Consider the following 16,793-nt stretch of genomic DNA (forward strand, 5'->3'; position numbering starts at 1 on the left):
TTTAGTTCAGTTCTAGTACATTTCTAGTTCAGTTCTAGTTTAGTTCTATTTCTAGTTCAGTTCTAGTTCAGTTCTAGTTCAGTTCTAGTTCAGTTGTAGAAATTATTACTCATACGCTCTGTTGTAAATAACAATAAATAAAAAAATAAAATTTCGGGTTAAATTTTAATATAGTTTTAGTTGAGTCCATGTTTAGTTCTAGTTTAATTCTAGTTCAGTTCTAGTTCAGTTCTAGTTCAGTTCTAGTTCAGTTCTAGTTCAGTTCTAGTTCAGTTCTAGTTCAGTTCTAGTTCAGTTCTAGTTCAGATCTAGTTCAGATCTAGTTCAGTTCTAGTTCAGTTCTAGTTCAGTTCTAGTTCAGTTCTAGTTCAGTTCTAGTTCAGTTCGATTCTTTATTAAAATTAAAATTTTTCGTTAAATTTCAAAAATAGGACTTTCAGTGGAAATAAATGGATATAAATTTTAGCCAAATTCCAATGTATTCCAAAGGAAATGTAAAAGATGGGCTATTGACCTTTATGTTTAATTTAACCTTAAAACGTAGTTTGATCGTAGGGTTAATTTGTACAAAATTTCATAAAAATTAATCATCTCTCAACTATTTAACTAAAAAATTATTCTGTTAATAAATAAACTTACATTACTAATTTATTTAATCAAATAATATTTTGTTTATAAACAAACCAATAAATAAAAATTAAAATCAAGCAAATGTCTGTCTATATTCAATGAAAAATTTTTTCAAAAATAAAACATTTCTATTTAGATTCTTGTTTTTTTTTTCTTTTTGTTTTGCTGACCATCAAATTGGAATGCGTTGAAATGTTTATTTTAAAATTTTTACAACTTTATAAATAGCAAGTGTTAATAATAGGAAAATTTATTTTAATGAATTTGAGAAAAAAAATAATAAAACAAAAAATAAATATGATTAATAATAAAAAATTTGAGTAGATATTTAAGAAAATTTGCATAGATTTTAAAAGAAAAATTTGTGGAATTTTTAATTAATCATTAAAAAAATCAAGTGCAAGTTTATTTACAAAAAATTATATACATATTTTTAAATTTATTTTACAAAAAGTCATTGCTGGTTCATTGAAAATTATATATGAAGGAAAGTTATTGAACTTTAGTTTTTTTATTTATTTTTTTTTAAATAAAATATTAAAATATATGCTTTGGAAATGTTTTTTCTAAAAAAATAAAATTGAAAAAAAAATCGAGTTTGTTTTAAAAAAAATGTATCCTAAACTTAGTTTGTCTAACTCGAACTTTCTCCTATCACTCAAGTTTTTCGTGATTGACAATTTTTTTCATCATATTTACATATTTTTATTTCTCTATATTTGAAGGTCATAAATCCAAAATAATAAATAACGATAATTTATTATATTCTTAAGGCAGGCGCGGCATGTATTTTTAAGACTTTTTTTTATTTATTTTCATAAAAAAGAGTCTGCAAATTCTTGACTATAGAAACAAGTGATTTGCCTATATGTATTATAAAAAACAAAGAAAAAATAAAAATAATTAAACAAATTTTTATTGTTTATTTAAGAACACAAAATTTTATAAAAACAAACAAAACACAAACACAGAAAAAAAGTTCAATGCCAAAGGCACTTTTTTCAGAAATAAGACTGAAAAAAGAAACTGCACGAAAGTTGACATTAACCTTCTTAATGAAAGCAAAGTGAACTAAATTTCAAAAAAGAACAAAAACTATGAAATTTCTATTGAGATTTATATTAGTCAGACTGTTTGATGAACACCTTCATTCACAAAATGCTTAAAAATTCGGGAAATATTTTGTTTAATTATTGACTTTGATTAATAGCTTTTCAATTGCTTAATGTTAAAATGATAAATAAAAATAAAATTGTATAAAATAATTACATTAATTAAAAGTGGCATGTTTTCATTGATCAATAAATGCGAGGGTGCTAGCAGAAGTGGCAAAATGTGATTTCTTTAAAACATTTTTGAAACTCGTTGTTTGATTTTTTTAAAGAAAATTAGATTTTCAGTTCAGTTTGAAACTAAAATACAATTTAGCATTAACATATCGTTTTTATCGATTTTATGATTTTTTATAGTGAAAAAATCATTTTTTTTAAATATATCTATATTTCAATTTAACAAAAACATTTATTGAACACTCTGAAATCTGTTCATGCCTTCAAAGTCTAAATGTCAAAGCAGCTTGTAATTGTTCTTCACTTTAATAGCTAAACGTTTTCTATCTTTATAGAATCTATCGAAATTTCTTTATCGATTGTTTGCAATTGCTAGAAAATTTAGTTATTTGTTGTATTTGTTAATTTTTTTGAAATCGATGCTACAAAACTACAAAATTGATAAATAATTAATTAAATGTCCTTAAAAAGTGGTTGTCATCGACGTGTAGTATTCGTATCTGTGTGGGTTTCTTCATGTTGAAAAGTGTGCCAAATGACATTTCAATTGATTTTACACAATATTTGAACGGCCCTGATCTGTTAAATAAATTTAGAATTAAAAAAAAAACAATCAAAACAAACAACATTTAACGACAAATTAATCATTAACACTTTTGTTTAGTTTTTTTTTTTTTTGTAAAAACAAATTGATGTTATTTTGAAGATCAAAATTTATCACGATAATATGTTAACTTGCAATGTTTACGTATACTGTATATTACAATAATTGTAGAAATTATTACTCATACGCTCTGTTGTACATAACAAGGTATAAAAAGCAAAAGGTAATTTTCTAGAGATAACTTAAATTTCTGGTTAAATTTTAATTTAGTTTTAGTTCAGTTCTGGTTCAGTTTAGTTCTAGTTCAGTTCTAGTTCAGTTCTAGTTCAGTTCAGTTCTGGTTCAGTTCTAGTTCAGTTCTAGTTCAGTTCTAGTTCAGATCTAGTTCAGTTCTAGTTCAGTTCTAGTTCAGTTCTAGTTCAGTTCAAGTTCAGTTCTAGTATCAGTTCTAGTTCAGTTCTAGTTTAGTTCTAGTTCAGTTCTAGTTCAGTTCTAGTTCAGTTCTAGTTCAGTTCTAGTTCAGTTCTAGTTCAGTTCTAGTTCAGTTCTAGTTCAGTTCTAGTTCAGTTCTAGTTCAGTTCTAGTTCAGTTCTAGTTCAGTTCTAGTTCAGTTCTAGTTCAGTTCTAGTTCAGTTCTAGTTCAGTTCTAGTTCAGTTCTAGTTCAGTTCTAGTTCAGTTCTAGTTCAGTTCTAGTTCAGTTCTATTTCAGTTCTAGTTCAGTTCTAGTTCAGTTCTAGTTCAGTTCTAGTTCATTTCTAGTTCAGTTCTAGTTCAGTTCTAGTTCAGTCCTAGTTGAGTTCTAGTTCAGTTCTATTTCAGTTCTAGTTGAGTTCTAGTTCAGTTCTAGTTCAGTTCTAGTTCAGTTCTAATTCAGTTCTAGTTCAGTTCTAGTTCAGTTCTAGTTCAGTTCTAATTCAGTTCTAGTTCAGTTCTAGTTCAGTTCTAGTTCAGTTCTAGTTCAGTTCTAGTTCATTTCTAATTCTAGTTCAGTTCTAGTTCAGTTTTAGTTGAGTTCTTGTTTAGTTCACTTCATTTGACTACATAGCGTAGAATAGTTAAAAGGACAAAAACATGCAATCACTTTTCATCAATTTCAGAAAATGATAATTGCTTTCAAACATTTTATTAAACAACAAATTCATGCTTTTCATATATAATACATTTCCGTTTCTTTCATACAGATATTTTAACCGGAAATGCAAAAGTTTGTCATTTATATTGTTGACGAATGATCGAAAACACACAACAAATACAATAAATACGACAATCATTTTAAATATCATAACAAAAATTAAACGCTAAATTAATATTTTTCAAAGTTAAAAAAGCAAAACGAAGAGAAAGAAATATATATATTTTTTCTTTATTAGCAAACAAATAAATAACTTTTAGGTCTTTGCAAAATGTTTTTTGTTTTGAATAATTTTTGTGGTTATTTTTTATTTGAATTTTTGTGTGATATTTTAACTTAAAATTTTCTTGACATTCAGACAATATATATGCCATTTACGCACACTTTAAGCAAAGAAAAATTAAACTAAACATATTGTTAATAATGGTTTCTCCTCTGGCCATTTAAAGAGAACTTGGCACAGTTTCGTGTGCGCCTATACAAAGTAAATATGTATGTGATTTTGAAAATTTTTTGGTAATTATACAAAAGCAAATATGTGGCAGTATTGGTATTTATTAGATCTGCCCTTGAAAAAATAACTTAATTCATTTTGAATAAGTCCAGTTTTGTTGTTCTATGTGTAAAATTTTCATAAAAGTGTGCTGGTCTATTATTCGGGTGGATGTGAGTTCAATTGTCATCATTTGTCCATCAAGTTTTTGTATAAAAGTTTAATTTATTAACTTTTGTAAAAGTGTTATGCAAATAATGATTAGGGAATAAGGAAGACCCCTTTAAGAAAATGTTTTTTTTTTTTTTTTTGAAGAACAGGTCTATTAAATAGATTACTTGTTGTTATTGCTAATTTTTTTATTGTTTTGTGCCAACAATAACAAAAATCATACATAAGTATACATATTTTGAAGGATTTTATTTTAATATTTGATGGCATAAAATTGTTTTATTTTGTTTTTTTTTTTTTTTTGCTAAATGTGTGATATTTTTGTTTTTGATTTTGAAACGGAAAATTTGTGCACTGGATGGCGGACAGTGTAACGTATACGAAATTTTATTTTTTAAAAATGTCTGTCCGGCTGGCTGGCTGTCCATGTAAACTTTGTGCGCAGGGTACAGGCCGCAATTTTCAAAATAATTTCATGAAATTTGGACCAAGCAATTTTGGAGACAAAGCCTATTGAAAATGGTTGAAATCAGTCCATTATTTCACCTAGCCCCTATACAACCGAACCTCCCGATTTGGACTTCATATACCATAATTATGTCAAATATACTATTATCTTTCTAATAATAGTATAGCACTAATAAGTTTTATATAAGTATTAATGACACTGCAGATTTTCATAATGATCGGCCCTTATTTGACCCAAAACCCTATACAAACCCCTTTTCAAATAAAGTCTTAAACGTCTAAAATTGACTTGTAATCATTTGTATCGCAATCAATCACAACAAAAATAACTGTTGTTTAAAAATATATCCTTTTGCCAAATGTTTGTCTCATGTTTGAACTATATTCCTATATAAAGCCTCATTTAGAAAATTGTTGTTTTTTATTAATTCATTGCTTAAATACTTTGAAATTTAGTTAAAATTCAACATAAAAGTTTCTTTATGAAAAATAAATAAAAATTTTATAAATATACTCATGGTGTAGGGTATTATATGGTCGGCCATGCCCGAGTATACTTTCCTACTTGTTTTAAATAGGCAACTTCTCAAAAGTATGTCTGACAGAATTGTTAAAGATTTAGATCCCGAAAATATCAGATGTCTTCAGAAAACAGATAGACGGGCATAGCATAATCGAATTCGCTATCTGTAAAGACTAGTTATATACATATGTATATTATATACAAGAAATTACAAACAAACTAACTAACTAACTGACTAACTAACTAACTAACTAACTAACTAACTAACTAACTAACTAACAAACTAACAAACTAACAAACTAACAAACTAACAAACTAACAAACTAACAAACTAACAAACTAACAAACTAACAAACTAACAAACTAAGAAACTAACAAACTAACAAACTAACAAACTAACAAACTAACAATCTAACAAACTAACAAACTAACAAACTAACAAACTAACAAACTAACAAACTAACAAACTAACTAACTAACTGACTGACTAACTAACTAACTAACTAACTAACTTACTAACTAACTAACTAACTAACTAACTAACTAACTAACTAACAAACTAACAAAATAACTAACAAACAAACAAATTAACAAACTATCTAACTAACTAAACTAACCAACCAACCAACCAACTAACTAACTTACTAACCAACTAACTAACTAATTAACTAACTAACTACCTAACTAACTACCTTTCCATTAAACTCCTAATTTTATCGGTATGCTTTCTTTATCACTTCTGCCTTTTCCCATTAAAATTATACATTTATCAATGAATTCATTCTAACCAACAAATTCATCTCTTCATTGGCAACTCTGCCGTAGTAAATAATTTTTTTAGTTCTGCCGCAGTCACCACGAGATTAATACGTAAAAACTCGTCGTCCGTCTTTAAGAGTGTTTTAATTATAGTAAAAGTGTTTGAAATCTAATAAAATTCCTAAAATATTTATCCTTTTAAAGTAATCTAATAACAAATCTAATCAAATTTATAATAATTAAGTATTAAAATCAAATTGTTATGAAAATCAATCAGTGAAAAAAGTATCAAATTAAAATAAGTGCGTCTCCATCTCTTACTTTGTTGTTGTTGTTGGTTTTTATGCAAAAGACTTTTACGCAGGAGTTTGTGTCAATGTTTATTGAGTACAGAGTGATTTGCATTTAGATTTCACGTGTGTTGTTTTTTTCTCTTTTTTATGAAAGAAGAGCTTGAGAAAATAAGAGTAAAATCATTATTCAAGCTAAGCAATAAGAAAAGCAAAAGTAAAAGTAGAAATAAAAAAGAATAATAAAGAAAAAAGTGCAATGTTTATATTTTGACAACAAGTGTTGTTTTTAGTGTAATGCTAAGGGGCTGTAGAGTTGCCCATATCGTAAAAATAAAGTATATAAAACGGTAAACGGTTCAGGCGTCAATAGTTTTTCTTTAATAAGTGTACATAGGTATACAAATTTGTTAAATCAAATTAGCTTACAGGTACAGAGGAAATTTTTAAGGTAAGAAAATTTTCAATTATTAATTGGACTTTAAATTATATCGATTTTTTTAATAAATGGTATCAGAGATAGTAAGATTATAATTTTATAATGAAAAATTTTTATCCTAACTAAAATCGGCAGTTAGTTAGTCGCATAGTAACTTGTTACTACAAATTGTTAATAACACGATGTAAAACTGCAAAAATCAATCCTGATATACATATTTTTCGACATTTTTTGTCCTTAAATGTGTGAAATTCGTATCCGTTTTTTATTTACCCTTAACCTTTGTAGGAAAGGTGTATATGTATAAGTTTGTCATTCTGTTTGTCATTTATATGAAATGTATGTACCTATACCAAAATCTTATAAATAGCGGAGTCAATTAAGCTATGTCAGTCTGTCTTTATGTTTATTGAAATCAATTTTCTAGAAACCCCAAATATTTTCTGGTATTGTTATTGGCTAGGAACATAAAATTAAGCATGTAAGTGATTTAATTATCTATAATATAATATATTTTGGTGGTACCATGAGTGGTTCCATGAGTCAACCAAGCCTCTGGAAACGTTGCTAATTACTTCACACATTGAAACATACATAGTTATTAGGGAGCTAGTTAGTTAGTTAATTAGTTAGTTAATTAGTTAGTTTGTTTGTTTTTTCGTTTCACAACTTTTGGTGCACAACTTTAGGGCACATCATTATACTGTACACATTAAAAGGCCATACATACATACTCTAATAGAATGTAATGATTAAACGAAACATTTTAGTCCTTGGATTCCATTGCTTCGCGGATGATCCTAACCATGATTAAAAACTAACTAATTACAATTCCTAAGATTTCTAACAAAACTTTTAACTTTTTCTATTAAACTCCCAATTTTATAGATAAACTTTTCTTTTCCATTTAACATAATAAATTTATCAATGGAATCATTCTATCTAACAAATTCATCTCTTCATGGCAACTCTGCCTTAGTAAAGAATTTATTTAGTTCTGCCGCGATTACCACAAGATTAACACGCTAAAACTTGTCGTCCGTCATTAAGTGTATTTTAATTATAGTAAAAGTGTTCGAAATCTAATAAAATTTATAAAATATTTATCTTAAAAAAGTAATCTACTAAGAAATATATTAAAAAATTTTATAATTATGTTTTAAAATCAAGTTGTTATAAAAAATCAATCAGTGAAAAAAAATAAGTCTCAAATTAAAATAAGTGCGTCTGCATCTCTTACTTTGTTGTTCTTGTATTTACCGGTGTTTGTTCAATATTGTTGTTGTTTGTGAGTACGACGTAATTTGCATTAAATTTTCATGTGTGTTGTTTTCTTTTTTTATGAAAGAAAAGCTTGAGAAAGTAAGAGTAATAAAATCTTTATTCAAGCTGAGCAATAAAAACACAAAAGTAAAAGTAGTAATAAAAAAAGAGTAATAAAGAAAAAAGTACAATGTTTATATTTTGAAAACAAGCAAGAATTATAGAAACATAGATTGCGCATTCAGTATGTAAAAAAATTTTCGTTCTGCGCATGTACGTCATATCAGCCTAGAACTTGAGAAAAATAAAAGCAAAACATAAACAAAGTGACATTTTTGGAAAATAAAAAATATTTCAATACAAATAAAATACATAATACAAATAAAAAAAACTAATTTCGCACGCCTTGGAGTTGTTGGTGCTTTTGCAATTTTTCACAGCGCATTTCATATTTAAAGTATTTTATTTTTTTAAATTTTTACAAAATTTTTTGACGTTTTTAAAATTTTTTTAAATTTTTTTTTAGACGTCAATCACTTTACTTGCTGATGTGACGTAGCACATCGAACACCTGTTGATTTAAACCAAAAAAACCTGCGCAATGCGTAATCTATATTTTTATAATTCTTGGAAAACAAGTGTTTTTGTTGTTTTTAATGTAATGTTAAAAAGCAGTAGAGTTGCCCATATTGTAAATAAAGTAAATAAAACGGTAAACGGTTCGGGCGTTAATATTATATTTTTAATAAGTATAATTATACAAATTTATTAAATGATATTAGCTAACATGTACAGAGGGAATTTTTAAGGTAAGAAAATTTGTAATTATTAATATGACTTTAGTTATTATTCAATATTTTTCCCAGTGAATAGTTTGTCGACTATTCAAGTGTAAAAACATATTTTGAAATTGCCCCATTTTATTATTAACGTATATAAGTTTGTCATTTCGTTTGTAATTTCTATAATAATCCTTATAGATAGCGGAGCCAATTAAGCTTTTTCTGTCTGTATATTTGTTAAAATTAATTTTCTGATCCAAATCTTCAACAATTCTGTCAAACATGCCTCAGAAAATTTTGTTTATTTATAAAAACAAAGTAGAGCAGGAGCAACACGTTACGATCGAAACTGTGTGTTCTTATTGATTTGAAACATGAAATTAAGCATGAGAACCCGGATAAAGGTAGAACCTATAAAAGGTTCTCACTTATTTATTTTGTTCTCTAAATAAAAGGGAACTTTTTGACCCAGAATAATATTTCAAAATTATTCAATTAATCGAATAAGAGGCAAGTGTATGTTGGTTTAATAGTTATTTCTTAACGACAATATTTTTCTTGCAATAACAAACAAAATTAAAATTTTCAACTACTTTAAATTCAATTCTATTAATTTGTTTTTCAAATATAAGAAATTTTTCATTTTCATGTGAAATTCTCTTCTATATAAAGAAATTATGTTTATTAAATTTATGTTTTTGAGATTTATCAACGAGTTCCAGAATTCATACGTTCCAATGAACTAGTGTATGCCTATGTATCGCTGAAGAACTTATTAGAAATATAATAGAAACTGTAACTCAAAACTGGATGTAGAAGTTAAGGCGATATCATTATTTTTAAGACTTCTTTTCAGAAATCTGAAATGATTCTGGATGAAACCATTCTAAGAAGTAGATAAATTAGAACATTTTATTACAATGTTTCTAAAGTATTATTATAAAAATCAACCAATAAATATTGTTTATTATAAAAAAAGTAATTATGAAACTATTACAGAAAGTTAATTTATTATAAAAATATTGAATTGTGTATAAGATATATCAATTAATCGGTTAATTGATAAAAATTATTCGGTTTATTCGTTATTTTGAAATTGGCAATTTTCATTTATTTGTCGATTAACCGATCGACGATTAATCGTTTGAATTCCCTACTTTTTATTAAACGCTTCATGGTGAAGGCTATACTAGATTCGGCTCTTACTTGTTTCCTTAAATATGTAAACAGACATTTTTATACCCTACACCACTTTAGTGGGGAGGGTATATTGGGTTTGTGCTGATGTTTGTAACGCTCAATAATATTGGTCCTATACCCACCTTAAAGTATACCAATCGGCTCAGAATCATTTTCTGAGTTGATTTAGCTATGTCCGTCCGTAATCAAACCACAGGTCGCAATTTTGAAGATAATCAATGAAATTTGGTACATGATCTTCTATTGTCCCAGGGACGAAGCCTGTTGAAAATGGTTAAGATCGGTCCTTCATTTCACTTAGCCCCTATACAACTGAACCCCCCAATAGGGTTTGTAATCCTTTTAATCAAACTACAGGTCGCAATTTTGGAGATAATTCAATAAAATTTGGCACATGATCTTTTATGGTACCGTAGACGAAGCTTATTGAAAATGGTTACCATCGGTCCATTATTTCACCTAGCCCCATACAACTGAACCCGCCGAAGAGGGCTTTTAAGTTCATTATTATGTTTAATATACTCATATCTCGACAAAAAGCTGCAATAACCAAGTTGTATACAAGATTTGATGACCCCCACGAATTCCATAATAATAGGTTCCTAGCCCCTATGAAAAGCCCTCATCAAAATTTCACTTAAATGTCCACAATTTTATTCAACAATAAACGGCTTAAGTATGTATATCTAAGGCAAGGTACAATACGACTTAAATGCTTTATTATGGCAACTAAATCTCATTATATTTTTGTCAAAGGTGTAGGGTATTATATGGTCGGCCTCGCCCGACTATAATTTCTTACTTGTTCAATCTACCTTATTTCAAAACTTTTTTTAGTTTTTCTCATAAAGTCGATATTTTTATAAAATCGATGATAAGTTGTTTGAAATAAATAAAACAACAAGGAAATCGTTCTTAATGTCAACTCAGCAACAGCTGTAACAACCGGATGTTTTTTCCAGGGAAGAACATCGGGTAACAGCCAACCTGTTACAACAGCAACTACAGGGAGTACAGCGTACATGATGAGTGGGTATAAGAGGTGCCATGAGTACCAAGGCATTCCTCCCATTGAAACGTACATATACATTGGACGTGTCCAATCACATACCAAAAATAGAATATGTATAGAATTTTGAAACAGTGATATCTAATAGAAAATGTGAAAAAAATGTCCAGGGGGTATTGAAGACCTAAAAGGAAAAATATTCTACTGGCTATCTATTCACTACAACACTAGCTTACAAGAAGATGTACAAGCAATAACGGAATGCATAATTTGAATTAGAATAAATATGGCGTCAACATTGGTTAATATATTTATAGACAGCTAGAAGACAATTAGGGCGATATCAGGACATAGTCCAATATTTTAGTAAACTTTTTAACAGGTACCTTGTATTTGTTTTGAAATTAGTAAACGTTCTAGTTCTGAAGAATTGATTCCACGAAAAATACGTTGAAATCGAAACAAATAATGGTTAGCATTGTGTTGAAGAATATGAAGTGATTAGTTGATTTGGAACAAATTTTATTTTATGTAAATTAAAATTGGAAAGTAAAAATGATATTGAACTATCGTTCAAATGATTTTTAAAATGGTTTAATATTTATGTTCGCATGTTTAAAATAACATTTTGATTTACTTACTCATCTGCTTCATCACCCATAGCTGTGGCAAAACGTGGTCGCACATATTCCCAACAACCCTGATTTTTGTGTTCTTCTTGAGCCCATAGTATTTCAGCATGTTTATATTTGGAAATTTCCTGCTTAACCAAATCATAGGGAAATGGACAAATCTGTAAATAAAGAAATGTATAAATAATTTATAACATACTAAATAATACTGAAACAGTACCTGTTCTATCCTTATCAAAGCGATATCCTTTTCAGCTTTCTTATCTTGTCTAGCTTTAAATAATTCAAAAAATACTTTTCCAGTGCAGAATATTAATTTTGAAACTTCCTCTGGCGACTTAGAAGCAGGACCAGTATCCTCAATTAAACGTTTAAATTCACTACATTCCGTAAAATCTGAAAATGGACTTTTAGCTAGAGGATGTCTTAAACCCGACTTGGGTGTACATAAGATTAAAGGTTTGCGAAATGGCAAAGCAATCTGACGTCTTAGTATATGAAAAAGGTTAGCGGGTGTAGTACAATTTGCTACAATCCAATTAATGTCTTGCAATTGTTGTAGGGCTACATTTTCACAACTCTTAGGCAAAGTATCCGGATCATCATGGCACATTTGAAGAAAACGTTCGGGTCTACAGGAAGAATGCTCTGGGCCCATACCTTCCAGACCATGAGGCAAGAGTAATACTAGCCCTGACTGACGTACCCATTTCATTTCACCACTCGATATGAACTGATCAATTATACATTGAGCTGTATTACAAAAGTCACCAAATTGTCCTTCCCACATTACAAGCGAATTGGGATTACACATTGAATAGCCATGTTCAAATCCTAACACTCCAAATTCACATAAACTACTATTACATACAGTATAATGGGCCTGATCGGGGTATAGATGTTGCAACATATTATAAGTAACTTTATCAATATTTTGATGATGCAAAACATGATGACGATGCGAAAAGGTTCCACGTTCTACATCTTCACCAGACAGTCTTACATGTACGCCTTCTTTTAGTAGAGTGCCGAAAGCAAACGCTTCACCTAAAGCCCAGTCGGCCATTTTGTTTTTAACCATTTCTTGACGCGCCTGCAAGATGCGTTCGATACCTCTGGAATATTGTGTGTTAAAATTTCAATTAAGTTTTGAATAAATTGCCCCTTTTGTATGATTTAAATGTATAATAATAATATTATAAATAAATTTATTTTTAAGGTATTTATATAATCAATAATCGGAGATTTATCTTTCCAAAATGTCAACATTGAAATCTGAAAACAAAACTTACTTATGTATTTTAAACTTCGCTTCTGGAGGAGGAGGTGAAGCAAATTTGTTGCCAATATGTATTAAAGTTTCTTCTTTAACACCGGTACCTGCAATTTTTGTACGATCTCGACCCTCAAAGAAACCCGACCAGGGAGAATCTATCCAATCTTTATACTGTAAACAAAATTTTATACAAAATAGTTAAAAATTATTTCAAAACTTGAAAACCTTACTTACTTTAATAGATTTTTCTTTGGCTGCATCTGCAAAACCAGTTTCTAATATTTTATCATATCCCTCTATTTCACTTTTTAACTCTTCGGCACTAATCACATTTTCCTGAATCAACTTCTCTCCATATAGTTGTAAAACTGGTTTATGTTTACGTATATTTGTATACATTAAGGGTTGAGTAAACATGGGTTCGTCTGTTTCATTATGACCATTACGACGATAACCAACCAAATCAATTACAACATCTTGACGCCAATCAGCACGCCACTCTGCTATAATCCGGCTAAGAAAGACCACAGCTTCAGGATCATCAGCATTAACATGAAAAATAGGTGCATTAACCACTCGCGCAACATCGGTACAAAATGGTGAAGAACGATGAAAACGGGGATCGGTGGTGAAACCCACTTGATTATTGATAACAATATGTATGGTGCCATGACTAGTATAGGCTGGTAAATCGCTTAGATGCATGCTTTCATAAACAATACCCTGGCCCGAATAGGCAGCATCTCCATGTATGAGTATGGACATAACTTTTCTACCCTCTATATCACCACGATAGAATTGCTCAGCTCGGGTTTTACCCTGAACCACAGTATCCACGGCCTCTAAATGAGAGGGATTAGCCACCAATGCTATGCGCACGTTTTTATTAGTAACACGATTTAAACGTTCCGTAAAGGTGCCCAAATGGTATTTAACATCTCCCGAGCCCTGTAATTACATATCGTTTTATATATATTCTCTTAAAATTTCATCTTCCCCACCTGATCTGCTGCCGTCAATGCCAAAAATTGTGAAAATATATTACGCAATGGTTTACGACAAATATTTGCCAAGGTATTTAAACGTCCACGATGAGCCAAACCTAAAATAAATGATTCACAACCTCGGGCCGACGATACATCTATAATTTCTTTAATACAAGGTATTAAGACTTCACAGCCCTCCAAACCGAAACGTTTTTCAGAACCATATTTTTTAGCCAGAAAATTTTCGAAACTTATTTGAAAACAATAAATCTTTACTTGGAAAACTTTTTCTGATTCAGTATATAACTTACCCTGTAGCTCTGATCAAACGTTGTAGTATTAACTTCTTTTTCTCCTTATCCATATTCATTACACCGGGTAATTCGATTTTTTTACGTATCCAATCACGTTTTTTCAAATCAAAAATATACATGTATTCAATACCCATTGTACTGCAATATATTCTTTCTAGACGTGTTATGATTTCACTTTTTTTGGTATTAATGGAATTGGTTTTTAGTGTAATTTATATAGAATTATGTAGTTTTAGTTTGGTTCTTACCGAAAACTTAATTCTTTTTCTTCCCCGTGAATGTAGGTTGTTTGAGGTAATTTAAATTTATCATCTAAATGAGTAGCTTCTGCAAATTAAAATTATACTTAAGTAAGTTAAAACAAATATGAATACCCATAAGACCGACCACTAGAACCTTTGGTTATTATACCCTACACCACTTTAGTGGGGAGGATATATTGGGTTTGTGCTGCTGTTTGTAACATACAAAAATATTCATCCTATACATCCTATTAACGTATACCAATCGACGTAGATTTCTGAGTCGATTAAGCTATGTCCGTCCGTCCGTTCGTCCGTCTGACTTGCTGGCTGTCCATATAAACCTTGTGCGCAAGGTACAGGTTGAAATTTTCAAGATAATAGGATACAGGTCGCAATTTTCAAGATAATAGGATGAAATTTGGCACACGCTCTTTTTTGGCCTTGAAAATGGATTAAATCGGTCCATTATTTCGCCTAGACCATATAATTGTACCCCCCGAATAGGGCTTTTTGGCTCATAATTAATGTTCTATTGTTAACAAAAAGCGTCAAAACTTAGTTTTACAGAACTCTTAATGACTTCACCGACTTTTGTAATGATCGTGACTAATTTGACCCTGGCCCCCATACAAACTCCCTTCAGAAAATGACTTGAAGGTCAAAATTCATCTACAAACACTAATTACACTTTTAAATTCTACATAAATAACTTTGAAGTAGACATGAATTCCTCTACCAACATTTATAAGGATTATTTCCCCTACTCCCCTTTGAGCCCTCTTGTAAAAATCTCTTTTTTTGCCAAAAATAAGCAAAAATATTCCGGAAAAGTGGTAAAAAACAAATCAAATACTTTATTTTTTTAAATAATCTCCATTTTTAACATACTGACTGGTGTAGGGTATCATATGGTCGGCTATGACTGACTATAAATTCGTAATTGTTGGTTTTAAAAACGTTTACTAATCGGCCCAGTTTAGGAAGAGCTGTTTCTACTATCTATCTATCTATCTATCTATCTATCTATCTATCTATCTATCTATCTATCTATCTATCTATCTATCTATCTATCTATCTATCTATCTATCTATCTATCTATCTATCTATCTATCTATCTATCTATTTATCTATCTATCTATCTATCTATCTATCTATCTATCTATCTATCTATCTATCTATCTATCTATCTATCTATCTATATATTTTTACCTCTAAAAAATTTTGAATGTTGCAATAAAACCTTTTCATTAGCATTCAATTGCATGCCAGATTTTGTTATAAACTTTTCATGCGTCGTAATTCCCAAAGGATCTAAGTTTGCTACCAAAAATCCCCGAGTTTGATAGCTGCGTACAACATTATGAACTTGTATATTATCTTCAATTTGCTGTTCGTTAGCCGAGTTACTAGAACCGCCACAAAATTGAGAGATTGGCTCTAAATTTCGTTGAGAGTGAGAGGACACTGGAACAGGCTTGTAAGAACCAGTACGAAAGAATGCATCCCAAGACTAAAAAAATAAAAAATAGTTTATTTTTTATATTTGTTGTTGAAGAAATTACTAACAGGATGTACACAGGTGGGATCTTGCCGCCAAGTATTATACATAATCTCTACATAGCTGGCACTATTACCATCTCCCACAGTTGTGTTTTGAAGATCTTTGCTTTTTGTTGCCTTTTTAGCAGATCCTCTATGTTTAGAAGAATAGGCGGGTAAACTTAAGGGCTGTAAATTAAGATAGTTTTAGCCCGTGTATTAAATAGATTTTCTTGTATTAGTTACCAATTTTGTAGTATTACGATTAAATTTCCAAAAAGTTGAAAAATAACAAGAATTTAACATTTTTTTTTGATTTTAAAAAAGTTTTAATATTTTTGGTTTTGATTTTATTCTTATGTAAAAATTTTATTAGATTTCAATATTTTTGACATTGATAAATAATTAGTTTTTATTTTTATATACTGTTGGTATTATTGTGAATTGATAAAATATTGAACTGATTCACCTGATATAATTGTTTATAACTTACCCTATTTATGAAATAAAGTAAAAAAAAGTGATTTATTTTTAATAATGTATGTCTTTATTGATACCAATATTTTTTGTTAATATACTCGTAGTATTGTGCAATTATAATTAATATCATTATAATATTTATTTTCTTATTTGTATTAAAAAAAAATATTTTCAAATAGGTGCAGTTTTCAAAAATGTTACCATTCAAAATAAAGGAATGGGGTTTTAATAACACAATTACTTGTTTCTTTTGCTCTCATAAAGCATT

General features: G+C 29.1%; 1 protein-coding gene across 1 annotated transcript in view; it reads right to left on the bottom strand.

Moving 5' to 3' along the window:
• Positions 1-16,434, bottom strand: part of LOC111680032 (2-oxoglutarate dehydrogenase-like, mitochondrial) — a 29,392-nt gene extending 12,958 nt beyond the window's left edge. The window contains exons 1-10 of the mRNA XM_046951888.1: positions 16,292-16,434; positions 16,073-16,234; positions 15,716-16,016; positions 14,510-14,588; positions 14,259-14,435; positions 13,963-14,197; positions 13,196-13,909; positions 12,978-13,132; positions 11,906-12,800; positions 11,695-11,846 (exon numbers count right to left, since the gene is read on the bottom strand). Coding sequence (XP_046807844.1) covers positions 11,695-11,846; positions 11,906-12,800; positions 12,978-13,132; positions 13,196-13,909; positions 13,963-14,197; positions 14,259-14,435; positions 14,510-14,588; positions 15,716-16,016; positions 16,073-16,234; positions 16,292-16,351 — 2,930 coding nt within the window. The 5' untranslated portion in view covers positions 16,352-16,434. The remainder of the gene's footprint in view (positions 1-11,694; positions 11,847-11,905; positions 12,801-12,977; positions 13,133-13,195; positions 13,910-13,962; positions 14,198-14,258; positions 14,436-14,509; positions 14,589-15,715; positions 16,017-16,072; positions 16,235-16,291) is intronic.
• Between the last annotated feature and the right edge of the window lie 359 nt (positions 16,435-16,793).

Source organism: Lucilia cuprina, chromosome 5, assembly GCF_022045245.1.
Source record: "Lucilia cuprina isolate Lc7/37 chromosome 5, ASM2204524v1, whole genome shotgun sequence".
Lineage (NCBI taxonomy): Eukaryota > Metazoa > Arthropoda > Insecta > Diptera > Calliphoridae > Lucilia > Lucilia cuprina.